Source organism: Oscarella lobularis, chromosome 1, assembly GCF_947507565.1.
Source record: "Oscarella lobularis chromosome 1, ooOscLobu1.1, whole genome shotgun sequence".
NCBI classification, from domain to species: Eukaryota; Metazoa; Porifera; class Homoscleromorpha; order Homosclerophorida; family Oscarellidae; genus Oscarella; species Oscarella lobularis.
Genome location: NC_089175.1, coordinates 6530685 through 6556002, shown reverse-complemented (window position 1 = coordinate 6556002; position 25318 = coordinate 6530685). Strand labels below are relative to the sequence as shown.

Here is a 25318-nt window from a genome sequence, read left to right as displayed (position 1 = left end):
CGGTTTGCAAGGACAAAAAGGAAGCGACGGAGCAAAAGGCACTCAAGGAGATAAAGGTGCTAAAGGAAACACTGGAAAGACAGGACCCAAGGGAAGTTTGGGAGAACGAGGACAAACTGGAGTTGGACAGAAGGGAATGAAAGGCGAGAAGGGAGCTAACGGAACTGCTCAAGGAGAAAACGGCAGTATTCATGCTATCAACTGGAAGCAATGCGCCTGGGAAGATCAAGACAATAGAAACGCGGGTTTTCTGCAGGTAATTCACTAACAACTTCGCTTGACGTGCGCCAATTGCCTGAATTGGAAATGCGTTTTCAAGAAACGTCACACGTCTACCGCTCTTAAAGTAGCGTACGCTGCGACTTTGAGAGCGTATTGCAGAAATTGCTGCGGACGTTGGTACTTCACTTTTAACGGAAACGAATGTTCTGGACCAAAGGCAATTGACGGCATCGTGTATAACGATAACGGCTCTAATGTTCATCGACATCGCCACATAGAAGGCTTTTGTGAAAACATTCCCTCGGGATCGATAACGGTAGCAGTTCACGTTGGAAGCTGTGTAGGATACGGAGCAGCAGCTATGTCGTCAGGATGGGCTGCTGTATCTCGTATAATGATTGAAGAATATCCTTCGTCGCAAACTGACATGAACCCATCTTAGCGGCATGAATACCGCACGAAACAGCGCAGTTTCCAATAACAGCTGCCTGTCTGTATTGTCTACGTGTGTGTCAGTCGGTATCTAAATGTGACGCTGCACAAAAGAGAAGGCTTAAACTACTCTTCAGCAGACTAGGTAGCTTGGCCTTGATTGAAGAAAATGCCGTGAACACCTGTTGCCGTGCTCTACGACAAAGCACTCTGCATAAACATGAACGCAATTGCCGGTCGTCGTCGTCTTCAAAGAGTAATTACCCAATGGCCAAAATTTCCGTGCTTCAAACTGAAGTTTCGACGTTTGAATACGATCTTTAGGTACGTGGGGGGCCCCTATCGGCCGTTGCGTGGCTTTCGTCGTCGTTTGAGTCATCTAGCGGTCGAAAGAGAGTGTATATCGCATCTCTGCGAGCGGCTTTGCGAGCTTCAAGCCTTCTTGGAAGACTAGAGAAAGATAGGAAGACCAGAGAAAGCTCCGAAACGGAGCTGCTAATAGATACCTATTGCCACAATTTACCGTGTTTCCACGCAATATTTTTCTTTCCTTTTGACAGGATGAGCTACGCGCAGCAGATCGTCTGCCAGTAACGCGGATCAGATCGCCAAGGAGCAGACGACGCCATGTTGTTAATAAGTCACCTGACTATCAAAAAATAGAATCATGTGCAAACCTGTGCAATCACAACCAAACAGTTACACTGCCTAAAAATAATAAAAATATTAGAGCCGATACAGATGCGTAGCACCCCAAAAGCGATGGGCCATGATACGGACGCATATATAGTGAGTACCCTATTAGGCTAAGCTATGTATAGTCGCTTGAAACTGTTCACTCTAACTTTGTTGCAGCGAAGTCGTTTGTTGCTGACACTGACGACGGCACTTCATGCTCCATCTAACTACGCATATTACGTGAAACATTCCATTGATTCACTCTATTCATAGATTTTTACACTGTACGACTTTTCTTTGTAAGCCGCTTCAATGTTATCTCTATGAATTCCGCACTCTTCGCAAGCTCGAATGAGAGCAATAACCGTAGCCTTTTGACCGCATTCTGCAATCCAATCCTCTATGACCATGACGGCCCGAAGAAAACTCTCATCAAATTTTTCTTTGTACAGCTGTAAGGCACCAGCTTTTCGTTCCAGAAAAACAGCAAATGTTTGCCATTTGGATTCTACTAGGCTTGCGACAACGCGAATGAGACACTTGTTGATCGCCTGAGGAAGTGAAACTGGTAAGAAAGACGAATCACATGCAGTGATCAAGCCAAACGCGCCCCCGATATCTTACCTTGAGATGCCAATGGTTTAACATCACTTGACTGGCACCTAAACCAAAAGTCAATTTTGAGAAAGTCATCTGATTTTACTCGCAATCGTTTCCCGAATTTGTCGTATAACTTGGCATCTCTTGGCAAGTACTCAGAATTCTCATTCTCAAGAACAGGGAGGCTTTTGACATCAATATCAAATTGTCCGTCAGCGCGTACGGCTTCTCGTATTTGACAGCATATACTATACTTAAATCCTCCCATGCCCTGCTGGCATATACTCCTCATTTGCTCATACAGCTCCTCTCTAATTGAGTGTAAGAAGGAAGGATTTGCTTTTGCGACGTCATCTTCATTGACGTAAACAATGGTTAGAGCAATCCAATTACCTCGGCTGTGATACAGCAATTCAATTTCAACTAAAAACACCATACAAATCAAGTGGCTATAAAGATATAGTTGCATACCTTCCACAGCAGGTGTTTCCTTATCTGGCACTTGAAAGACGCACTGATGACGAGAGAGTTCCGGATTTTTCGGATACAAATTTAGAAAGCGAGTTACAAGACGGAAATAGAGGCACTCCGGAACAAACTTTAGGTTCATTGGAATGACGATAAGAGGAGCGGGTAAGGAAAGCGAGTGACGATGACTTTCCCAATGCGTGGGAGAACATAGAAATGACGTCTTTAGCATTGAAGGAACATAAAATTCAAATGGGGGCGATTCTGCAACCGGTGCTATGACGCCAAGAAGTTCGAGAAGCCGTATTATTAGCCTATTTTCGTCTTCAATTTGTTCCCGACCCGCATCTTTTAAAGAAGAAGCCAAATCGCTGACGTCCGCGTCTCGCATTTGCTTCAGACGATAGTTCATCAAGTCGTTAGACATTATTCCTCTTTCTTTAAGAATGTTCCACTTTGGCTCCATCAATGGACCCGGTTTCGCCGCTGTCACAAAAGCTGACAGCGCTTTGATTACCCACATTGGTCTTGTAAAAACGACGTCTTTCAAATCTTCTACTTGCGGGTAATAGAGAATTGCTCCGACGTTTGCAAGATACTTCAGTGCAACGAGAACTTCTTCACGACTCGAAATATTGCAGATTGTCGGATGTTGAGCGAGTTTTACAATTTCGTCAACTTTAGCCACGACTGTTTTCATGACTTTGCTCCAACGAAAAAGAAGAATTTCAAGATAAACCCAGAATAGAGGCTGCTTCTTCTTTCCTTTCCAATATGTCGTCGTCATGCGATCGACTCGTTTTCGAATTTCTGCAATGCCTTTACAAGGAGATGCTGAACCGGAGACAGAATTGTCTATTAGAAACATTCTCTTGAAGAAGTGAAACATTTCGCGAAAGTCTTCACTGTCTTTTCTGACTCCGTGCTTCTTCGGTACAACAATGTGTTTCACGAAATCGCTATGGCTAAGAAGTTCTTCGAAATATTTTTCTTGATCCTCCAGCCACCTTTGTACTGACTCTGGATCCGGAAACGTTTTCTTGTCGCTGTCCAAGACGTCTCGGTGAGAACCAATTGCGAAGACAGGAGGAGGCGCCACCTCTTCGTCCTTACCCAGCCAATGGTCGCCCAGAGGCGCGTCTCCGTGGGCCGCTGCGATTGAGCCAAACCAGTAGAGAGGAAAGTCCCCGTTGGTGCGAATCCAGCCTAATTCGTTTGTCTGGTCTACTACTTCACCATCAGATGTGCGATGAAACGACTCCGCTTTATTGGACAGCAACTTTGAGATGTCCATCACAATCATGTACATGGACAACCCAAACGCTTTGCTGTCCGGCATCAGAGCCGCGTGTGTGGCGAGATAAATTTCTTGTCCACCCAAATCCCAGATGTCGCGAACGCCCAAGATTTGCTTACGAAGATCCTCTTCACTTGGTCTGCTTCTAAGGAAACTGTTCACCAATTTTTGCTGCTTAGCCGTGAGTGTCTTTGCTTTAATCCCAACAGTTTTTAAATCCTCTTCAAGTGATTTCACTGCAGAGGCCAGTTCCACGCTGTCTACTGCTGTAGAAGTACCGTCTGATATGCTTGCTTCTGACTTAGAATCCAGGTCCTTTGACTCTATAGCAACACGATATGGCTCAGAAAAGACTTCATGTGAGCTTTTCGATAAAAACTGTTGCTGTTTCATGCGATAGACGCCCTCGGCAATCAGAGGATCTAAGTGGTCCTTGCTGTCTGTAGCGACCCAGCCACATGTTGCTGTGTATATCATAGCCACTGCCGCTCCCTCTGTGCTCGCTTTGTCTTTCTCAAAGGGCCTGTCTAAAAGAGAATCGACAAGGTACGACTTGCCAGCCCCGTCTTGACCGGCAACAATGACACGAGAACGGTTCACTGTTACGGAGCCGCGTTTTAGAGCTTCGTCGTAAACTTCTTGGGAATGGTCTTCGTATTCTTGATCTGCTTTGTCGCAATTGCTCTCAACGTTACTTTCTTTCTCTGCCGAAATCTCGCCATCAGAAGACGTTTCAACGGTCTAAACAAACAAGTGAAGGTCACAAGGCACAAAGTAAACAACGACTACTGTAATACTCAGTGCCATTTGCTACAAAACGAATGGGCTTAGGAGACGCACCTTCTGCTCGTTTTCATCCTTTTGAATTTGTGTAAGAGTTTCAACAACATCGTATTGATTGTTGGTCTCAGCTTCAAGAAGAGGCGTTCGACCAAACTAAATAACGACTTTAAAAGGAGGAAAATCTTTCTGAATACGAAAATGCATGCTACTCGATTTGTTGCTTCCGTATCAGCTCCAGATGAAATAAGATGTTCAGCAGTCTCAACGTGTCCTTGCCTACACGCCCAATGAAGTGAAGTATTTCCATCCTGTGCGTTTATAGATTTGATAAATGACGAGTCTTAAAATCTGTCACGCTCTAATACCTGATGAGGTTCATTTACACTACAGCCCATGTTAACAAGTTGTTTTGCGATATCCAAACGACCCATTCGACTTGCAAGTGCCAGAGGTCCGTCTCCGTTCTACACATCGGCTTACTGACAATCACGTGATTTAATAACCCTTCCTGTAATTACTTACGCTGGTTTTCACAGAAATGCTGCAACGGCTTTGAATAAGAACATTCATGACTTCTGAATGTTCATTCAAAACGGCTTGAAGAAAAGGCGTGTATCCACACTGTTGTCAAACCGCGAGTTAATTAAGAGCAAGATATTGATCAATAATTAACTAAGAAACCTTATCCACTGATTCCAAATAAGCCTCTTCTAAAATCAGGAGCCTTGCAATAGAAACATTCGGAGCGAGGTGAAGTGCAGTTTCTCCGAGCTACATGAAAAAAATGAGTTGCTAGAAACGCCAAAGCCTTCGTTGTACATAGTTCGTTGTTTCTTTCCACTTCTCCGGATAGCGACGGATAAACTGTGATACAAAATCCTTCTGTCCTCTTTTGACAGCGGACAAGAACTCTACAAAATCGAACGATCATCGAAAAAACAACAACGGTCAGATATCTATGGTAACATCTTCCAAAAATCAGAGCACATTCTGGAGTGATTATTGTCTTGAAAAAAGGCAGTCACAAAACAGAGAGCGGTGCCGTTCGAGCAAATGAACAGTAGAGATGACTCAACGCGATTTGCGAAAAATAAAACAGACCTGCTTTTTCCATCGAAAAGCTTTTCGAGACGTTTGCCATTCTTGTTACTGGACACCCTAGCAGCCAGATACCATCAAAAAGCTTCTTTTTCCGCGCAGACTTGCGCTGGGGCGTAACTGTACTATCCGGGGCTTAAAACGTTGGCGAGACAATTTAATTGGGCCGCTTCCGGTCTTTTTTGTCCAATCGATCGAGGCTTTAATTTTCTGGTGATGACTTCAAATCGTAATCAAGTGAGAAGTTTATAACAACTGCGGTGACTGAAGCGTTGAAATTGCTGATACCTGTACCACGCTTAATTAATGCGTTAATTACATTTTTTTGTCTTGACTGAGGCAGTAGTCTCTCAAACTAAAATCAAATTTATTCCTTGACTCTGTTTTCTGATCCTTAATTAATTAGATTATAGGAATTATATAAAAACTGCGGTGGCAAAAGCGGTCGCGTTTTCCGCGCATTCCACGGGAATAGGGAACGAGGGAACGCTCTGCACTTCCAGCACAGCAAAGGCCGTTGCGTGGCTTTCGTGATCGTTAGAGTCGCCTAGCGGTCAAGAGAGTGTCTATTGCTTCTCGACGAACGCTTTCGACGGCTTTAGGCCTTCTTTGACGTATGAAGACTGGAGTAAGCTCCGGAATGGAATTCGACCAAAAAATTACCGTGTTCCCGCGTTCTCGTTCTTTTCTTTTGAGATGATGAGCTCTGGAAAAAGAAAGAGTCTTGGCTGCAGTTCTTTCGATGCCGTTGGGCAGCGAGTAGGCGGATAGACGTTGTCGCTGTCGTCGCCATGTTGCTATGATCTATATGAGGTCACATGACTATCAACAGCATGTGCAAAACATGCATGTACACGCGTAAACTATTAACAGTAACACAGCCTAAAATATTGCAATATGAGCACTGTTATGTATGCGTAACTCCCTTTGCTAGTCGTCTGAAACCGCCCACTCAATGCAGCAAAGTCGTTGCTGGTGCTGCTGATGACGACGACACTTTATGCTCTATCTAGCTACGTGGATTACGCGGAATGTTTCATTGATTCCTACATTTTCACGACTTTTGTTTGTAAGCCGCTTCAATGTTATCTCTATGAATTCCGCACTCTTCGCAAACTCGAATGAGAGCATTGACCGTTGCCTTTTGACCGCATTCTGCAATCCAATCTTCCATCACCATCATGGCCCGCAGAAAATTGTCATCAGACTTTCCTTTGTACTGCGGTATGTCAGTGACATCTCGCCCCAAGAAAACAGCTAGCACATCCCACTTGGATTTGACTAGGACAGCAACAACGCGAATGAAAGACTTGTTGATAGCCTGAGGGAATGACGCTGAAAGAAACAAATCACGGTAATCAAGCAAAACGCGCTTATGATATCTCACCATGAGATGCCAATGGATTAGCATCACTTGACCGGTGACTATACCAACAGTCAATTTTGAGAAAGTCTTGTGATTTCACTCGCAATCGTTTCCCGAATTTGTCGTATAACTTGGCATCTCCTGGCAAGTACTCGGACTTCTCATTCTGAAGAACAGGAAGGCTCTTGACATCGATATCCAATTGTCCGTCAGCGCGTACGGCTTCTCGTATTTGACAACATATACTAAACTTAAATCCTCCCATGCCCTGCTGGCATATACTTCTCATTTGCTTATACAGCTCCTCTCTAATTGAGTGTAAAAAGGAAGGACTTGCTTTTGCGGCGTCGTCTTCATTGACGTAAACAATGGTTAGAGCAATCCAATTACCTCGGCTGTGATAGAGCAATTCCATTTCAACTAGAAAGACAATAAAAAGGAGCTGTTATAAAGATATAGATGCATACCTTCTACAGCAGGTGTTTCCTTATCTGGCACTTGAAAGACGCACTGATGACGAGAGAGTTCCGGATTCTTAGGATAAAAATTTAGAAAGCGAGTTACGAGACGGAAGTAGAGGCACTCCGGAATAAACTTTAGTTTCATCGGAATGACGATGAGAGGAGCGGGTAGGAAAAGTGAGTGACGATGACTTTCCCAATGCGTAGGAGAACACAAGAAGAACGTCTTTAGCATTGAAGGAACATAAAATTCAATTTGAGGCGATTCTGCAACCGGCGTGATGACGTCAAGAATTTCCAGAAGCCTTATAATAAGCCTATTATCGTCTTCAATTTGTTCCCGACCACCATCTTTTAATGAAGCAGCCAAATCGCTGACGTCAGCGTCTCGCATTTGCTTCAGACGATAGTTCATCAAGTCATTTGACATTATTCCTTCCTCTTTAAGAATGTTCCACTTTGGCTCCATTAATGGACCAGGCTTCGCAGCCGTTACAAAAGTTGATAGCGCTTTGATGACCCACATAGGTCTCGTGAAAACGAAGTCTTTCAAATCGTCTACTTCCGGGTAATAGAGAATTGCTCCAACATTCCCAAGATACTTCAGTGCAACGAGGACTTCGTCGCGACTTGAAATACTGCAGATTGTAGGATGCTGAGCGAGTTTTACAATTTCGTCAACTTTAGCCACGACAGTTTTCATGACTTTACTCCAACGAAACAGAAGAATTTCAAGATAAACCCAGAATAGAGGCTGCTTCTTCATTCCTTTCCAATATGTCGTCGTCATGCGATCGACGCGCTCTCGAATTTCTCGAACGCCTTTACAAGGAGACGCTGAACCGGAAACGGAATTGTCTATAAGAAATATTCTCTTCAAGAAGTGAACCATTTCGCAAAAGTCTTCATCGTCTTCCCTGTCTCCGTGCTTCTTCGGTACGACGATGCGTTTCATGAAATCACTATGGCTAAGAAGTTCCTCAAAATATTTTTCTTGACCCTTCAGCCAAATTTCTACTGACTCTGGATTCGGAAACTTTTTCTTGTCGCTGTCCAAGACGTCTCGGTGAGAACCAATTGCGAAGACAGGAGGAGGAGCCACCTCCTCGTCCTTACCCAGCCAATGGTCGCCTATGGGCGACTCTTCGTGGGCCGCTGCTATCGAGCCGAACCAGTAGAGAGGGAAGTCTCCATTTGTGCCAATCCAGCCCAATTCATTACTCTGGTCTATTACTTCACCATCCAACGATCGATGAAACGACTCTGCTTTATGAGACAGCGACTTTGAGATGTCCATTACAATCATGTACATGAACAACCCAAACGCTTTGCTGTCTGGCATCAGGGCGGCATGCGTTGCTAGATAGACTTCTTGTCCACCCAAATCCCAGATATCGCGAACGCCGAAGATTTTCTTACGAAGATCGTCTTCACTTGGCCTGCTTGTGAGGAAAGTATTCACCAATTGTTGCTGCTTAGCCGTGAGTGTCTTCGCTTTGATTCCGACGGCTTTCAAGTCCTCTTCCAATGCTTCCACTGCAGGGGCTGGTTCGATGGACTCCACTGCTGAAGAAGTGCCGTAGTTACGCTCTGCTTTCACCTTTTCTGAGTTGGAAGTAACGTTTATTGACTCTGTAAAAGTACGAGATGATTCAGAAGAGACTTCGGGCAAGCTTTTCCACAATGACCGCTGCTGATCCATGCGATAGACGCCTTCGGCAATAAGCGGATCTAAGTGGTCCTTGCTGTCAGTGGCAACCCAGCCGCTTGTTGCTGTGTAGATCATAGCCACTGCTGCTCCTTCTGTGCTCGCCTTATCTTTCTCAAATGGTTTGTCTAAAAGAGAATCAACAAGACACGACTTGCCGGCTCCGTCTTGACCGGCAACAATGACACGAGAACGATTCACTGTTACGGAACCGCGTTTTAGAGCGTCGTCGTAAACTTCTTGAAAATGGTCTTTGCTTTCTTGGCGTGATTTTCCGCCATTGCTCTCCGCGCTACGTTCTTCCTCTTCCGAAATCCCGTCATCGGAAGAAGTTTTACCGGTCTAAACAAACACGAGAAGGTTACAAGACAAAGAGTCAATAAAGATTAAAACGCGTATTTAGGTAAATGCCAATTGCTTGCTTCTACATGAATTGGCTTAGGAGACACACCTTCAGCTGGTTTAAATCATTTTTGCCTTTTTCAATGTGTCTAAGAGCTTCAACGACATCGTACTGCTTGTTGAACTCAGCTTCAGCAAAAGCTGTTCGACCAAACTATCACAAACTTTAAAAGAAAAAATTGCACTGATTACTAGAGAAATTGCTACCTCATTTTTTGCTTCTATAGCTGCTCCAGATGAAATGAGAAGTTCAGCGGTTTTAACGTGTCCTTGCCTGCACGCCCAATGAAGTGAAGTATATCCATTCTGTACGTTCATAAATGAAGAGTTCTCAAATCTGTCACGCTTTAATTGATACCTGATGAGGTTCATTAACACTGAATCCTATTTCAACAAGATTTTTGGTAACATTCAAATGACCAGCTTGACACGCGAGTGCCAGAGCTCCATCACCATTCTTCATTCAAATATTCATTAATAAATAAAAGCTTTCTGCTATTACCTTACAAAGTCTTTTGCAGAAATGTTGCAACGATGTTGAATAAGAACATCCATGGTTTCGGAATGTCCACTGAAAACGGCGCGAAGAAAAGGCGTCTTTCCCAACTGACGTCAAACCGTACAAAAATAATTCTCAGCTGCTAAAGAGTCGATACCTTATCCAAAGCTTCTATATTAGCTCCAGATGAAATGAGAAAATCAGCCATTTCAGTCTGTCCGTTTCGACTCGCCCAATGAAGTGAAGTACAGCCATTCTAACACATTCATAAATGACAAACTTTTTACACATATTTCACGTTCTCATACCTCATGAGGTTCATTTACACTAAAGCCCATTCTAACAAGTTGTGTTGCGATATCCAAATGACCCTCTTGACTCGCAAGTGCGAGGGCTCCATTTCCATTCTACAAAGGCTTAATGATAATCAATTTAATCACCCTCGCATACATTGTTTTTTGCATAAATGTTGCAATGACGTTCAATAAGAATATTCATGATTTTGGAACTTCCATTGAAAATGGTCCGAAGAAAAGGCGTGTATCCCCACTGGTGTAAAAACGCGAGAAAAAAATGCTCCATTTGCTAGTAAAATAAATACCTTATCCAAAGCTTCTATATTAGCTCCAGATGAAATTAAAAATTTGACTGTTTGAGTGTGTTTTTCTTGACACGCCCAATGAAGTGAAGTAGCGCCATTCTGAGCATTCATAAATGACAAACTTTATTTATTTCTTTTACGCTTTAATACCTGATGAGGCTCATTTACACTAAAGCCCATTCTAACAAGTTGTGTTGCGATATCCAAATGACCCTCTTGACTCGCAAGTGCGAGGGCTCCATTTCCATTCTACAAAGGCTTAATGATAATCAATTTAATCACCCTCACATACATTGTTTTTTGCATAAATGTTGCAATGATGTTCAATGAGAATATTCATGATTTTGGAACTTCCATTGAAAATGGTCCGAAGAAAAGGCGTGTATCCCCACTGGTGTAAAAACGCGAGAAAACAATGCTCCATTTGCTAGTAAATAAATACCGTATCCAAAGCTTCTATATTAGCTCCAGATGAAATTAAAAATTTGACTGTTTGAGTGTGCTTTTCTTGACACGCCCAATGAAGTGAAGTAGCGCCATTCTGAGCATTCATAAATGACAAACTTTATTTATTTCTTTTACGCTTTAATACCTGATGAGGTTCATTTACTGTGAGGCCAATTCCAATAAGTTGGCTTGCAATATCCAAATGATCCTCTTGACTGGCAAGCGCAAGAGCTCCATTCCCATTCTACATTGGCTTTAATGAAAATCAATAAAATAACCCTTACATACGTTGTTCTTTGCAAAAATGTTGCAATGACGTTGAATAAGAATTTTCATGATTGTGGAATGTCCCTTGAAAACGGCGCGAAGAAAAGGCGTGTATCCCCACTGATGTAAAACCGCGAGAAAATTATTCTCCATTTGCTAATAAAACAGTACCTTATCCAAAGCTTCTATATTTGCTCCAGATGAAATTAGAAACTCGACGGTATGAGTGTTTCCTTCTTGACACGCCCAATGAAGTGAAGCAGCGTCGTTCTAAACATTCATAAATGAAAAAAATTCTACATTTCTTTCGTCTTCTAATACCTGATGAGGCTCATTTACACTAAAGCCCATTCTAACAAGGTGTTTTGTGATATCCAAACCACCCGTTTGACTCGCAAGGGCCAAAGCTCCATCACCATTCTACATGAGCTTAATTAATGATAATTGGGTAAATAACCTTTCCTGTTATCACCTACTCTGGTTTTTGCGGAAATGTTGCAACCACGTTGAATAAGGACGTCCATGACTTCTGAATGCCCTTTCAAAACGGCTAGAAGAAAGGGCGTGTGTCCCCACTGATGTCAAACGGTGAGATAACAGTACACTATTGGTCATTAATAAGTTAACTATAAAAACCTCATCCACTGATTCCAAATTAGCTCCTTCTGAAACCAGATATTTTGTTATAGTAACATTTGGAGCGAGGTGAAGCGCAGTTTGTCCGAGCTACATTGTAAAAATCACAATGAAGTGTTAGAAACGAAAAAAAATCGTAAGTTCATTGCACCGTGTTCGTCGCTTCTTTCCACTTTTCCGGATAGCGATGGATGAACTGCGATACAACATTCATTTTTCCTTTTTCGACAGCGGACAAGAACTCTACAAAATTGAACGATCATCGAAAAACAACAACGGTCAGTTAGATCTATAGTCAGATCTTCCAAGATCAGAGCACACTCTGGATTGTCTATCGCCTTGAAGAGAGGCAGTCACAAAACAGAGCGCAGTGTTTCTCGAGCGAATGGACAGTCGATATACAGTATGTCTCAACGCGATTCACGAAAACAAAACAGACCGGCTTTTTTCTTCAATAAGTTCTTCGAGGCGTTTGCCATTCTCGCTACTAGACACCAGACACTTTCGAGCTTGTTTTGTGCTGGGGGCAGCGTAGCTGTACTATCCGGGGCTCACAGAGTGAATGAGACATTTTGTTGCTTATTCATCTGCGTGCAAAGCATACTGAGCCCAATAGAAAAAATTAATGCATCTAGTACGGGCCTATGTAGAATTTCTATTAAATTTCGAGGCTAATTCTCTGATGCTGCTGCTTTCAGCTTTCAAGATCATGCACGTATTCACTAATTTCGTATAATAACTTCACCAGCTCTATTCTTAGTAGACAATTGCGCAGGTACCGCTTTCAATGTGACGTCTTGGGGGACTACCAGAGTCCCTGCGCAGTGCTTCCCAAACAAAACGAGTCCAAAGGTGAAGCATGCCGAAAGCAGATGACGTTGATCGTCTCATGCAAATGAAGCGACTTCAAGGATAAAGGAGCGACGCGTACCAGGTCCCATCATTCTCATCATCTGCTCCTCGGCTAAATTCTCTTCAAGTTATTATCGATGAAAAGTGTAAAATCGTGGGGTGAGATCGTGAGACGTCACTTTGTTGACATCATGCAAGGAATTGAGATCGACCCTGTGCTCGACTACCTCTATGCAAAGGAAGTCGCTAGCAGAGAGCAGTACCTGCGAGTTCAAAGCCAAGCTACAGAGCAAGAAAAGGCAAGAGTAGTTCTAACGGAAATCGTGCCGAAGCGAGGAGAAAGAGCCTATAAGACATTTGTCGAGGCACTGCGCAAAAGCAATCAATTTCATTTGCTCCAAGATGAAGACTGTACGTTGCAGCTCAGAAACACGTAAATTTCACTCACGCACTTTCTCCCTACATGTAGCCGAATTTCACAAGAATGAGGTAACTTAAAAATGCATACTTACCTTCTTATGTGCAGGAGAAAAGGCTTTCAGAATCACTGATGGCTGTTTGCCAGCAACAACATCACTACATAGCCTCTAATACAATACCAGCAATAAAACGCTGGCGAGACAATTGAATAGCGCCTAGTACGGCCTTTCTTTGTCCAATTGATCGAGGCTTTAGTGCATGCACGTTGCCCATGGCTAACATGCTATATCTGTGAGCGAAGGCCCAACAGAAAGTTTCTCCTTCTTCTCTTCACATTAAAAAACTGGGTTTGTACCTGAATGGTCACTGCAGCTGCAGTATTCTCTTCTTTGCCGAAATCACTGGCTCTAATATGGTCATACGGTGAATGGCTCAGTTGAGCAGACGCATTGTCTGTCAACTCAAACATCATTCCAGCTTGGACGCTCGTGCTTCAACACTTCAGCTTCCTGCGTCCGTCCTACTGTAACCGTAAGGTATATCAACCGCCCATTGATGAGCCGACGCTGCTTTCTTCTTTTTCAGGTCATGACGATGCGAAAATCTCACGTTGCTGATCTGCCACCCTATCTGGGTACTGTGTTAATTTTACTTCTTCTCAATTCCCTTCTTCTCAACTTGGCATTGGTCCTGAAATGTTTTTAATTTTCTGGTGTTGACTTCGCAAAAACAAAAACGCGATATATTGTCTGACTTTCCCTCTTGTTCGTATCTTAGTCAAGTGTGAAGTTTATTTTAAAACTGTGGTGGCAAAAGCTTTGAAATTGCTGACACCTACCGCGCCTAATGTGCTCATTATAATTCTTCTTTTCATCTTGACAGAGGCAGTAGTCTCTCAAACTAAAATCAAATATATTCTTCGACTCTGTTTTTGGTCCATAATTAATTATAACGATAGAGTGTGAATTTTATAAAAACTGCGGTGGCAAAAGCGTTCGCATTTTTCCCGCGCATTCCACGGGAACAGAGAGGAACGAGGGAACGCCCTGCTCTTCCAGCACAGCAAAAGTGCTAAGCTAAGGAACTTTTTTTCTTATTCACGCTCATCGGTTGGCCTGTGAAATGGGCGTGGCGATATTATTCTCCGTGACAACGCCGGAAGCGGGGGCAGCGGCCAAATTAATATGTTGCAATAATTCTTGACATAAGCCCTTATATTGCTACGTGTCACCGGCAATCCGATTCAAACGCACGCCGTTGATAGAAAGCCCGGGAAGCTGACACACCTCCATTTCCATCATCACCCCTCGATAGTTGATACTTAACGAAAACGAATTGACTTGATACCGTAAACCGCGCAATAGAAAAAGATCCTAAACGGTCTTGATTTCGGCCATAATCTCATCGACCGATCGCGATGACGTCATAATGGCACAAGGAGAAGAAGCGGCGGCGAAGTCGTCGCGCTGTGGAGGCCGTATAGTCGTCTCAACGTTGATCGGACGGGAGCCAAGAAACCCGGAAGCCTGGCCAGGTGTGGAGGAGCATCAAAAGCAATAGGGAGACGATCGTTAAAGGTAAGGGAGGATACTGGTGCCGTCGCCGCCACCGTGGGATGAACGGCGTGATGTACATAACCATAAGGACAAGTGGCACTCAACTGCTATACTTGTTCGCAGCGAGAGGAGCGCGAGCCAAACGAGGACTAAACGTAGCAGGAGATCTAAGAGTCTCAAGACGACGCTAGTATAGAAATAAATAATCACGTAGTATTCACCTTAGAGAAGAGATTGAGATATGATCACAATTGAATTAAGGCACGAGTATTAGAAAGACGATGGGATAGAGCATCAGCAGTTCTGTGAGACAACGGTACTAAAACGAATAATTAATTGATTAATAATGTTCTTTCGTACTAGAAAGACGATTATCTTCTATGGGATATGGGATAGAGCATCATCGGTTCTAACACGATTAATTATGTTCTTTCGTACCGATTAAGATCGAGGACGAACTTTTCCAAATCACTGAAAAGAATTAGAGTCTACTTCGATGCGATTTCATTTTGCGAAATTCTTCGTAACGGTCTCGCGAGTTCCTGAGCGAACGAGCTCCGTTGCAGCCGTTTGCGTCCTTTGCGTTTGACTTCTTACCGTCGCAGAGTCGATTCTGTGGTCGTAGTTGCTCCTGGTTTCGAACGTAGGTGTAGTCGCGAAGAAATAGGGCGTTTTCTCGCGATTCGATGATGTTTCGCGGCGACACGAGGGTAGAATGCAGTCAAAAAAGACACAGGAGTTCCGCGGCATCAGAAATTGTGTGGCTGACGAGACGAAAACAGTCTGGGCGCATGTGTTTCTAGCTCGACTTCGAAAGGGGTCTTGCGCAAGCGCAACTCTACCCCCCCCCCCCCCCCCCCCCCCCCCCCGCACACGGACGGCCACACGGACAAGACCTTTTTTGGAAATCTTAAAATGTAAATAACACGGACATGGCGTCATTCCGTGTTTTCCGTATCTAAAATTCATCATATAAGCACTTAGACAGAAGAAGACTGTCATTCAAACTACTCTAGCTATGAAAACAATGAGAACGCAGCTGCTCCTTTGCCTACTTGGCTACGTTGTGACAAACGCGTCTTCTCAGGCAAACAAACAAAATCATTTATTTTTGGTCTAAAGAACGTGTTACTGCTGCAGCCAACGTCCACTGCGTGTGATCATAAACATACCGTTGGACCTCAGGGATTGCCAGGACCTGTAGGACCTCAAGGTTTACCTGGCACTGTTGGTTCGCGTGGGCCGCCTGGTTCAGTTGGAAGAGCGGTACGTAGTGACAAGTGATCATGGTGGTGATACCTAAATTTGTCATAGGGTCCTACTGGAGAGAGAGGGATGTTGGGACCAAGAGGATTTAAAGGTGATAAAGGAGACAGAGGGAACACCGGTGTACAGGTAGCAGTACAATGAGAGAAAGCCAACGGAAGACATAAACATAATTTTCAAAAAGGGAAAGATTGGAAAGGCTGGCTCAAAAGGTGACAAGGGAAATCAAGGCTACACTGGCGTCACAGGACCCGTCGGGCCTAAAGGTCACATTGGACAGGTGCTGTCCTATTAAATAAAAGAATGATTTTGAGAGCGCGTTTTATATTAGAAAGGTGAAAGAGGCATTCAAGGTCTTCCTGGGGTCATGTCAAACGACACACGCAAATTACTGCAAAACCAACTCCAACATCTGCAAAGTATGCTTTGATGTACTGCGCAAACTATTTCTCATGAAAATGAACGTAGCTATTGTTGAATCCATTTCCTGCGACTGCTCTTGCCTACATAAACGGTCTCCCCATCTTTCAAGTGGCAGTTATACAATTACCTTTGCAGGAATTGGCCTACTTACTGTCTACTGTGACATGGATACCGACGGCGGAGGATGGACAGTCTTTCAAAGACGCAAGGATGGATCAGTTGACTTTGATCGTGGATGGAATGACTACGAAAGAGGATTTGGCAATATTGATGGCGACTATTGGCTTGGATTAGCTCCTCTTCACCAGCTCTTGCAGCTAAATGGAGCTAATGAATTAAGAATTGATTTGAAAGATCACTCAGAAAACAGTGCATACGCCAAGTACAGAAGCTTTAATGTGGGAGATTCCGTTTCCAAGTACACTCTAAGCTTCAGTGGGTACAGTGGGACAGCAGGCAATGCAATGGTAGCGGCTGGAGTTCCAACTGCAAACGTGAATGGAATGAAATTTTCAACAAAAGATCAAGACAATGACAACGTCAGTCGAGGTCACAGAAACTGTGCTGTTGTAAGTAACGGTGGTTGGTGGTATAATGCTTGTCATCAGACCCTTCTAAACGGTATATATCAACGTAAATTCTTTTGGTACACATGGAAAGGATATTCACCCTTGGCATTTTCGGAAATGAAATTTAGAAAAAAAGGATAAATTGCATGGAAGAGACTAACCCCTCTGTCACTCTGCTTGCCTGTCCGTGTAAATTTAGCTGTGAATAAACGTGCGCTGACGTAAAACGAACTGCAGCTAGCCGACCACGAAAAATAACACATACCTTCCGGATAAACAAGTACTAAAAGTAACCAAGTACCTTTATGAATGCGTCCAACTCTGACTAGTTTCTGACTGGCCTGTTGGTAGAGCGTAAAAGCACTCGCTGAGAAAAACAGACGTGAGTCAATCAGTGTACGTACATGCCAATATTGTTACATTACATGGTACACTGGCAACGGCTTGACAGAACTCTCAATATCAAATGAGTTCTTCAACATCTGTTGAATGAATGCGCTCTCTTTCAGGTCATCTAGAAAACTAAATACAATTATACATGTTACTAATAAAATAGTAATGAGATACTGTACGTTGACGAGTTCCAATAAAGCTGGCGTATAACGGGATAAAGGTAAACAGAATATTTAGCGACCGTTACGTAAACGGGTAGATCTAAGGGTTTCAAGACAACGCTAGTATAGAAATAAATAATCACGTGGTGTTTACCTTAGAGAAGAGATAAAGATATAATCACAATTGAATTCAGGCAAGTGTATTAGAAAAAGGATTGTCTTCTAGTATCGTTGGATCTGTGTATATAGTGAGAGCCTTGATGACAGTACTAAAAACATCATGATTTTGTATTGGTAAGCTCACTCCTTCGTCCGCCTCCCCCTTCAAGGCTTACAATCTGCCGTAGCGTCAGCCGTGGCTTTCGTCGTCGTTCGAATCGCCTACTGTAGAGGTCAAAAGAGAGCGTATCGCTTCTCTACGAAAGCTCTGGCGAGCTTTAGGCCTTCTTTGACGGATAGAAAGACTGGAGAAAGCTCCAGAACGGTGCTGCGAATTGAAACGCCGGTCAGATTCTCGCAGAAAAGTCACTCGCTGACGAACTTTGCGATGCCGTTGAGGCTTGAGCCGCTAGCATTTCTCCTCTGTAAAGTTTCGCGTCGCCATGTTGTTACAGAGTCACGTGACTATTAAACAGCATGTGCTAGCAGGGATATGTGAAAGTGCTTTCATTCTTTCATGTATTCCTACGTCTTAACCGTATCTTTGTCTAAACTATTAGCACTGCCAACGAAACTTTTAAATATGAGCGTTGATATGTATCGATGCGTTGCTGCATATCATTGGGTGTTTGAAACTACTCACTCATTCTTCCATGCAGTTGTTTGCTGCTGTGATGATAAACGGCATATTATGCTTCATCTAATTACGTGGATTATGTAATATATGTCATTGATTCCCCCTATTTACACATTACTACGACATTTCTTTGTAAGCCGCTTCGATGATATCTCTATGAAAGCCGCAAAATTCGCAAGCTCCAATGAGAGCATTTACCGTTGCCTTTTGACCGCATTCCGAAATCCAGTCCTCTATGACCATGATCGCTCGAAGGAAATTCTCATCCGACTTTTCCTTGTACTGCGGTAAGGTACTGGCTTTTCGTCCCAAAAAAATAGCAAACTTCTGCCATTTGGCTTCTACTATAGTCGCGACAACGCAAATTAGAGACTTGCTTATCTCCTTTGGAAGTGCATCTGTAATGAAACAAACGTGATTAATTGAGCTCAAAGAGTTTCTTCCGTCTTGCCTTGAGATGAAGGCCGCGAATCAAGGCGCTGATGCCTAAACCAACAATTAATTCTGAGAAGCTCTTCTCGCTTTACAGCCAGTGGTACATTAAATGGGGTATAAAGCTTTGGATTTTTTGGTGAATAGTCGCAATCCTCGCCGATTATCACAGGAAGACTTTCAAAATCAATACTGAACTCCTCAGCCTTACGAACGGCTTTCTTTGTTTGACAGCAAACGCTAAATTTGAAGCCTCTCATGCCTTGTTGACAGACATGCTTCATTTGCTGGCATAACTCGTTCTTGACTGAGGCCAAGAATTGGCTGCTTATCTTTTCTGAGTCATCTTCATTAACGAAACAAAGCGTCAGAGCAACCCATTTGCCTCGATTGTGATACAACAGTTCAACTTCAACTGAAACAAAGCAAAAGACTTGCACTTAGAGTGCGGCAAATATTATATAATCTATACCTTCAACTGGCGAGCGTTTATCTTGAACTAGGAAGATGCACTGATGACGCGCAAGTCGCGGTTTATTAGGATGAAGTTTGAGAAAGCGGATTATTAGACGGAAGAAGAGGCATTCCGGAATAAATTTTAGCTTTCTCGGAATGACGATGAGAGGAGCCGGAAGATAACACCGAGGTGACTCGGAGTCGGAAAGAGTGACACGTTCCCAATGTGTAACCGGATACAAAAATGACGTTTTAAGCATTGAAGGAACGTAATAATTGGATCCCTCAGCCGGGGTGATGACGTCAAGTAGTTCCAGAAGTCGTACAATTAGTTTATTATCGTCTTCAATTCTCTCCCGATCGGAGTCAGTGAGGGAAGCACTAGTAGCCAAATCGCCAAAACAAGCATCCCGCATTTGCTGTAAACGATAGTTCATCAAGTCATTTGACATCACTCCTTCCTTTTTCAGAATGTTCCATTTCGGCTCCATCAATGGACCCGGCTCTGCCGATGTCACAAACGCTGATAGAGCATTGATTATCCACATAGGTTTCGTAAAGACGACGTCGTTCAAGCCGTCCACTTCCGGGTAATAGAGAATTGCTCCGACGTTCGCAAGATATTTCAGTGCCACGAGGACTTCGTCGCGACTCGAAATATTGCAGATTTTAGGATGCTGAGCAAGCTTTACTATTTCTTCCACCTCAGCCACGACCGTTTTCATGACTGTGCTCCAACGGAACAGAAGGATTTCAAGGTAAACCCAGAATAGAGGTTGTTTCTTTCTTCCTTTCCAATACGTCGTCGTCATGCGATCGACTCGTTGTCGAATTTCTTTAACGCCTTTACAAGGAGACCCTGAGCCGGAGACAGAATTGTCTATTAGAAATAATCTCTTGAAGAAATGGATGATCTCGCGGAAGTCTTCATCGTCTTTCCTGACTCCGGGTCGCTTCGGTTGGACGATGTGTTTCATGAATTCGCTGTCGCTAAGCAGTTGTTCAAAATAATTTCCTTGGTCAATCAGCCACTTTTCTACTGACGTTGAATCCGGAAACTTCTCCTTGAGGCTGTCTAAGACGTCTCGGTGAGAACCAATGGCAAAGACAGGAGGAGGAGCGACCTCTTCGTCTTTACCTAGCCAATGATTGCCCATGGGTGTCTCTTCGTGAGCCGCCGTAATTGAACCGAACCAGTAGAGAGGAAAGTCTCCATTTGTACGAATCCAGCCCAATTCGTTTGTTTGGTGTACTACTTTGCCACCCGAAGATCGATGAAACGACTCCGCTTTATCGGACAACAATTTCGATATGTCCATCACAACCATGTATATGGACAATCCAAACGTTTTACAGTCTGGCATGAGAGCCCAATGAGTGGCGAGATAAACTTCCTGCCCACCCAAATCCCAGATATCGCGAACGCCGAGGACATGTTTCTTAAGTTCTTCTTCGCTTATCTTACTTTTAACAAAAGTGTCGACCAATTGTTGCTGGTTAGCCGTGAGCGTTTTCGCTTCCATGCCAACTGTTATTAAATTCTCTTTCAGTGTTTCCACTAAAGGCGTCGGTTCAGCGGAGTCCACTGCTGTAGAAGGATCGTAGCAACGCTCTGATTCATCTGCGGTTGTCATTTCTGATTTTGGCTCGAGGTCTTTTGATTCAATGACAAAATGCGATGATGATTCAGAAGAGACTTTTTGCGTTGTCTCCAACGTCAACTGCTTCTGATTCATGCGATAGACTCCCTCTGCAATAAGCGGATCTAAATGATCCTTGCTCTCAGTAGCGACCCAGCCGCTTGTGGCTGTGTGGATCATTGCCACGGCTGCTCCTTCTGTGCTCGCTTTATCTTTTTCAAAGGGTCTGTTCAAAAGAGAATCAACAAGACACGATTTTCCAGCTCCGTCTTGACCGGCAACAATGACACGAGAGCGATTCACCGTTACGGAGCCGCGTTTTAAAGCTTCGTCGTAAATTTTTTGAGAAAATTCAGCGTTTTCTTGGCGAGTTTCATCAAGAACGTCTTCAGAAATTGCATCATTAGTGTGGACTTCTTCATCAACCTAAGAAAAAAGTGTGAAGAAAAAGACTAGAATTAACAATTCATTCTCGTACATTTATAGCTATGCAATTCGCTACCGAATGATTTGGCTTAAAACACGCACCTTCGTTTGGTTCTCTTTGTTTAGACCTTCTTCGATTGCAATTTGACTACTCAAAATCCGTACAAGAGCTTCAACAACATCGCGGTGCTCGTAGAAGTCAGCTTCAAGAAGGGGCGTTCTGCCAAACTAATAACAACGTCAAAAGAATAAAATCATACGATGAAAAGAACATCACCATATTTTTTCCTTCTATGTCGGCTCCCGCTGAAATAAGAAATTCAGCGGTTTGAGCGTGTCCTAGTTGACACGCCCAATGAAGTGCAGTAGCGCCAACCTGAACATTCATGATACCGTAACGGTTTATTCACAAATCCGGTTTAATACCTGATCACGATCATTGATACTGACTCCCATTTGAACAAGTTTTCGTGCAACATCCGAAAGACCTTTTTGACTAGCAATTGCCAGAGCTCCATTGCCATCCTACATTTCACTATTTATAATTAATTAAAAATAGCTCCTTTTCTTATTGTTTACGTTGCTTTTTGCGGTAACGTTGCAACCATGCTTAATTAAAGCCTCCATGATTTCGCAATGTCCGCCCACAACGGCGCACAAAAAAGGCGTCAATCCCTCCTGCTGTCGAGCCGTGAAAAGTTATTCCTCTAATTGCTAATCAATCGGTACCTTGTCCAAAGCTTCTATATTAGCTCCAGATGAAATTAGAAAGTCAGCAGTTCGAGAGTGTCCATTCTGACACGCCCAATGAAGTGCAGTGTAGCCAATCTAAACAGTAAATGACAAACCTATAAAAATTAGTCAAATTATATTACTTGATGAGACTCATTAACACTGCATCCCATTACAACAAGTTTCTTCGCAATATCGAAATGACCTTCTTGACTCGCAATTGCCAGAGCTCCATTGCTATCCTACATTCCATTATTGGTTAATTAATTGACCAGGACATATTCTGACGTACATTAGTCTTTGCATAAATGTTGCAGCCACGCTGAATAAGAGCCTCCATAATTTTGGAATGCCCTTTTAAAACAGCGTGCAGAAAAGGCGTGTATCCCCACTAACGTAAAACTATAGAAAATTATCCTCGAATCACTCATAAATAATCACTTTGTCCAAAGCTTCCATATTAGCTCCAGCTGAAAGAAGAAAGTCAGCAGTTTTAGCGCGTCCTTCCTGACACGCCAAATGAAGTGAAGTAAAGCCATCCTGAATATTCATTTTTAATAACAACAATTTTTACAAAACTATAAGGTTCTATTACCTGATCAGGTTCATCAACACTGAATCCCATTTGAACCAGTTGTTCTGCAATAGCCAATTGACCTCTTACACACGCAACTGCCAAAGCTCCATTACCATCCTACAATCCATTATTGATAACTAAATCACCGACAATCGGCTTTTCACTCACATTAGTTTTTGCGGAAACGTGGCAACCATGTTGAATAAGAACATCTATGACGACGGAATTTCCATTGAAAACGGCGCGAAGAAAAGGCGTAAACCCCCACTGATATCAAACTGTGAGAAAACAGTTGCGCATTTGTCATTAGCACCTTATCTACTGATTCCAAATTAGCCTTTGCTGAGATCAGAGATTCTGCTATTTCAGCAGTTGGAGCGAGATGAAGAGCAGTTTCTCTGTGCTACAAAGAATTAAAAGAGTCGCAATGAATTGTTTACTAATGCAAAAGCCTTCGCCTGTACAGTGTTCCTCGCTTCCTTCCACTTTTCTGGATAGCGACGGATGAACTGTGATACGACATTTCTATCTCCTTCTTCGACAGCCGATAGGAACACTACAAAATCGAATCCGAACGATTATCGAAAAACGATGTCTAGAAGATCTTCCAACATCAGAGCATGTACGCGCTGGACTGCATATCGCTTTGGGAAAAGGCAGCAGCATAACAAAGAACGGCGTTTTCATGCAGTCCACGTACGTAACTCAACGCGATTTGAAAACAAAACAAACCGTCTTTTTCCATCGAAAAGCTGTTCGAGTCGTATGTCATGCTTCGGAGTGTCGAGCTACTACCCTAAAAGTACGCAAAAAGCTTGCTGGGGCGTAACTGTACTATCCGGGGCTCAAAAAAATGACCTAAAAATGAAAACGTCGAGTCGTTTCGTCGCTCATACCGTTCAAATTTCTATAAAGAAACCATGCCCATGATGAATATAGCTGAGCTGATCGAAACTTCGCTGTTTCTTAGTGCTCCAGACCACAGCATGCAAATTCAAGCATCTCGTGATGTTAATTATTCCGAGTCCCCAATTTCGTTCTCCTCCGGCTCGATCTCGCCATTTTGCCTCTGGAAAGATGGAACACTCACGTGCGGCCCATTCTTCCCGTTCTCGTCGAGATTCTTCTGCCCTAACGTTCTCATCGATCGTCTTCACGCCGTCTTTCTCATCACTCGCGAAGAGTATGAGAAGATGAAAGCTTACGACAATGCAGAAGAATCGCGACAGCTTCTCGTTTCGATTTTACCGAGAAAAGGACCAGATTCGTTTGAACGATTTTGAAAGAAACCGAAGGACAGGAACACGTTGCAAAAGAAATAATGAAGGAACGAGTAAAATGTGAGCAAGAAGGTACGTTGCAGCTCAGAAACACGTAAATTCACTCACGCACTCTCTCCCTACATGTAGCCAAATTTCACAAGAATGAGGTAACTTAAAAATGAATACTTACCTTTTTATGTGCAGGAAGAAAAGGCTTTTCACTGATGGCTGTTTGACAGCAACAACATCACTAAATAGCCTCTGATACAATACCAGCGAAAAACGTTTATGTTAAAACGCTGACTGGACAATTGAATTGCTCCTTTGTCCAATTGATCGAGGCTTTAGTGCATGCACGTTGCGCATGGCTAAAATGCTATATCTGTGAGCGAAGGCCCAACAGACGAGTTTCTCCATGCAGCTTCTCTTCACATTAAAAAGCTGGGTTTGTACCTGAATGGTCGCTGCAGTTGCAGTATTCTCTTCGTTGCCGAAATCACTGGCTCTAATATGGTCATACGGTGAATGGCTCAGTTGAGCAGACGTATTGTCTGTCAACCCAAACATCATTTCAGCTTCGACGCTCGTGCTTCAACACTTCAGCTTCCTGCGTCCGTCCTACTGTAACCGCAAAGTATATCAATTGTCCATAGATGAGCCGCGGCGGTGCTTTCTTCTTTTTCAGGTCATCACGATGCGAAAATCTAACGTTGCTGATCTGCCACCCTACCTGGGAATTGTGCTAATTTTACTTCTTCTTCTCATTTCACTTCTTCTCATTTCACTTCTTCTCAACTTGGCATTGGTCCTGAAATGTTTGTAATTTTCTGGTGTTGACTTCCCAAACAAAAACGCGATATATTGTTTGACTTTCCTTTTGGTTTGTATCTTAATCAAGTGTAAAGTTAATTTAAAAAAAACTGTGTTGGCAAAAGCTTTGAAATTGCTGACACCTACCGCGCCTAAAGTGCTCATTATAACTCTTTTTTTCGTCTTGACAGAGGCAGTAGTCTCTCAAACTAAAATCAAATATATTCTTCGACTCTGTTTTTGGTCCTTAATTAATTATAACGATAGAGTGTGAATTTTATAAAAACTGCGGTGGCAAAAGCGTTCGCATTTTCCCGCGCATTCCACGGGAACAGGAGAGGAACGAGGGAACGCCCTGCTCTTCCAGCACAGCAAAAGTGCTAACACTAAGCTAAGGAACTTTTTTTATATCAGTTAGCCTGTGAAATGGGCGTGGCGATATTATTCTCCGTGACAACGCCGGAAGCGGGGGCAGCGGCCAAATTAATATGTTGCAATAATTCTTGACATATGCCCTTATATTGCCACGTGTCACCTGCAATCCGATTCAAACGCACGCCGTTGATAGAAAGCCCGGGAAGC

The 25318-nt window shown here is 43.3% G+C and overlaps 4 protein-coding genes and 3 long non-coding RNA genes across 15 annotated transcripts; 2 read left to right on the top strand and 5 right to left on the bottom strand.

The window, feature by feature from the left end:
• Positions 1-1339: 1339 nt before the first annotated feature.
• On the bottom strand, positions 1340-5703 carry LOC136199821 (uncharacterized). The gene is made up of 10 exons (XM_065990144.1): positions 5582-5703; positions 5300-5391; positions 5162-5251; positions 5003-5101; positions 4846-4944; positions 4690-4788; positions 4538-4633; positions 2404-4438; positions 1957-2355; positions 1340-1897 (listed from the first exon to the last, which is right to left on the bottom strand). The coding sequence occupies exons 1-10, from the start codon at positions 5619-5621 to the stop codon at positions 1596-1598; spliced, it is 3351 nt and encodes a 1116-aa protein (XP_065846216.1). The 5' UTR covers positions 5622-5703; the 3' UTR covers positions 1340-1595.
• Positions 5704-5931: 228 nt separating this feature from the next.
• Positions 5932-12505, bottom strand: LOC136199817 (uncharacterized). 2 transcript variants are annotated; one of them, XR_010673184.1, is made up of 23 exons: positions 12405-12505; positions 12117-12208; positions 11966-12055; positions 11806-11904; positions 11651-11749; positions 11501-11599; positions 11351-11449; positions 11208-11306; positions 11058-11156; positions 10908-11006; positions 10766-10864; positions 10616-10714; positions 10465-10563; positions 10323-10421; positions 10172-10270; positions 10023-10121; positions 9874-9972; positions 9723-9821; positions 9565-9669; positions 7412-9455; positions 6966-7364; positions 6242-6913; positions 5932-6182 (listed from the first exon to the last, which is right to left on the bottom strand). XR_010673184.1 is itself a non-coding variant. In XM_065990126.1 (22 exons), the coding sequence occupies exons 1-22, from the start codon at positions 12442-12444 to the stop codon at positions 6633-6635; spliced, it is 4536 nt and encodes a 1511-aa protein (XP_065846198.1). In that variant the 5' UTR covers positions 12445-12505; the 3' UTR covers positions 5932-6632. The 2 variants fall into 2 exon arrangements, 1 of the variants encoding a protein (XP_065846198.1); XM_065990126.1 differs by having other exon boundaries at positions 5932-6913.
• A 417-nt stretch (positions 12506-12922) lies between these two features.
• On the top strand, positions 12923-14165 carry LOC136199836 (uncharacterized). Its single transcript, XR_010673185.1, has 2 exons — positions 12923-13228; positions 13287-14165. It is a non-coding gene; the product is annotated as an uncharacterized lncRNA (long non-coding RNA).
• LOC136199848 (uncharacterized) lies at positions 14142-15587 on the bottom strand. Of its 2 annotated transcripts, XR_010673203.1 has the most exons (5): positions 15391-15587; positions 15253-15335; positions 15154-15202; positions 15015-15096; positions 14142-14968 (listed from the first exon to the last, which is right to left on the bottom strand). It is a non-coding gene; the product is annotated as an uncharacterized lncRNA (long non-coding RNA). The 2 variants fall into 2 exon arrangements; XR_010673202.1 differs by lacking the exon at positions 15154-15202 and having other exon boundaries at positions 15015-15112; positions 15232-15335.
• Positions 15588-15816: 229 nt separating this feature from the next.
• LOC136199832 (ficolin-1-like) lies at positions 15817-17309 on the top strand. The gene is made up of 6 exons (XM_065990159.1): positions 15817-15880; positions 15934-16059; positions 16108-16188; positions 16244-16339; positions 16391-16478; positions 16528-17309. Exons 1-6 carry the CDS (start codon positions 15821-15823, stop codon positions 17190-17192), a joined length of 1116 nt encoding a protein of 371 aa, XP_065846231.1. The 5' UTR covers positions 15817-15820; the 3' UTR covers positions 17193-17309.
• On the bottom strand, positions 17206-18226 carry LOC136199840 (uncharacterized). Of its 3 annotated transcripts, XR_010673193.1 has the most exons (6): positions 18147-18226; positions 17941-18092; positions 17760-17874; positions 17624-17705; positions 17477-17573; positions 17206-17418 (listed from the first exon to the last, which is right to left on the bottom strand). It is a non-coding gene; the product is annotated as an uncharacterized lncRNA (long non-coding RNA). The 3 variants fall into 3 exon arrangements; XR_010673194.1 differs by having other exon boundaries at positions 17477-17705; positions 17760-17842; positions 17910-18092; XR_010673192.1 differs by having other exon boundaries at positions 17477-17705.
• A 68-nt stretch (positions 18227-18294) lies between these two features.
• On the bottom strand, positions 18295-25147 carry LOC136199819 (uncharacterized). Of its 5 annotated transcripts, none has more exons than XM_065990129.1 (17): positions 24117-25147; positions 23397-24063; positions 23129-23220; positions 22978-23067; positions 22833-22931; positions 22683-22781; positions 22529-22627; positions 22380-22478; positions 22231-22329; positions 22085-22183; positions 21935-22036; positions 21782-21880; positions 21633-21731; positions 21458-21583; positions 19306-21355; positions 18853-19248; positions 18295-18799 (listed from the first exon to the last, which is right to left on the bottom strand). In XM_065990129.1, exons 2-17 carry the CDS (start codon positions 23434-23436, stop codon positions 18519-18521), a joined length of 3969 nt encoding a protein of 1322 aa, XP_065846201.1. In that variant the 5' UTR covers positions 23437-24063; positions 24117-25147; the 3' UTR covers positions 18295-18518. The 5 variants fall into 5 exon arrangements, with proteins under 5 accessions (XP_065846201.1, XP_065846205.1, XP_065846204.1 ...); XM_065990133.1 differs by having other exon boundaries at positions 21935-22033; XM_065990132.1 differs by having other exon boundaries at positions 23397-25147.
• Between the last annotated feature and the right edge of the window lie 171 nt (positions 25148-25318).

Coding starts and splice junctions, on each gene's coding strand:
- LOC136199821 (XM_065990144.1), bottom strand. CDS start 5,621: ATGGCAAACGTCTCGAAAAGCTTTTCGATGGAAAAAGCAG. Junction 4,789..4,845: donor GTGTAAATGAACCTCATCAG/GTATTAGAGCGT, acceptor ATAAACGCACAG/GATGGAAATACTTCACTTCA. Junction 1,898..1,956: donor TAAACCATTGGCATCTCAAG/GTAAGATATCGG, acceptor CTTTCTTACCAG/TTTCACTTCCTCAGGCGATC.
- LOC136199817 (XM_065990126.1), bottom strand. CDS start 12,444: ATGGCAAACGCCTCGAAGAACTTATTGAAGAAAAAAGCCG. Junction 10,122..10,171: donor ATATAGAAGCTTTGGATAAG/GTATCGACTCTT, acceptor GTTTGACGTCAG/TTGGGAAAGACGCCTTTTCT. Junction 9,822..9,873: donor GTGTTAATGAACCTCATCAG/GTATCAATTAAA, acceptor ATGAACGTACAG/AATGGATATACTTCACTTCA.
- LOC136199832 (XM_065990159.1), top strand. CDS start 15,821: ATGAGAACGCAGCTGCTCCTTTGCCTACTTGGCTACGTTGTGACAAAC. Junction 15,881..15,933: donor TGACAAACGCGTCTTCTCAG/GCAAACAAACAA, acceptor TTACTGCTGCAG/CCAACGTCCACTGCGTGTGA. Junction 16,060..16,107: donor CTGGTTCAGTTGGAAGAGCG/GTACGTAGTGAC, acceptor AATTTGTCATAG/GGTCCTACTGGAGAGAGAGG.
- LOC136199819 (XM_065990132.1), bottom strand. CDS start 23,436: ATGACATACGACTCGAACAGCTTTTCGATGGAAAAAGACG. Junction 23,068..23,128: donor GGAAGGAAGCGAGGAACACT/GTACAGGCGAAG, acceptor AATTCTTTGTAG/CACAGAGAAACTGCTCTTCA. Junction 21,881..21,934: donor ACGTTACCGCAAAAAGCAAC/GTAAACAATAAG, acceptor AGTGAAATGTAG/GATGGCAATGGAGCTCTGGC.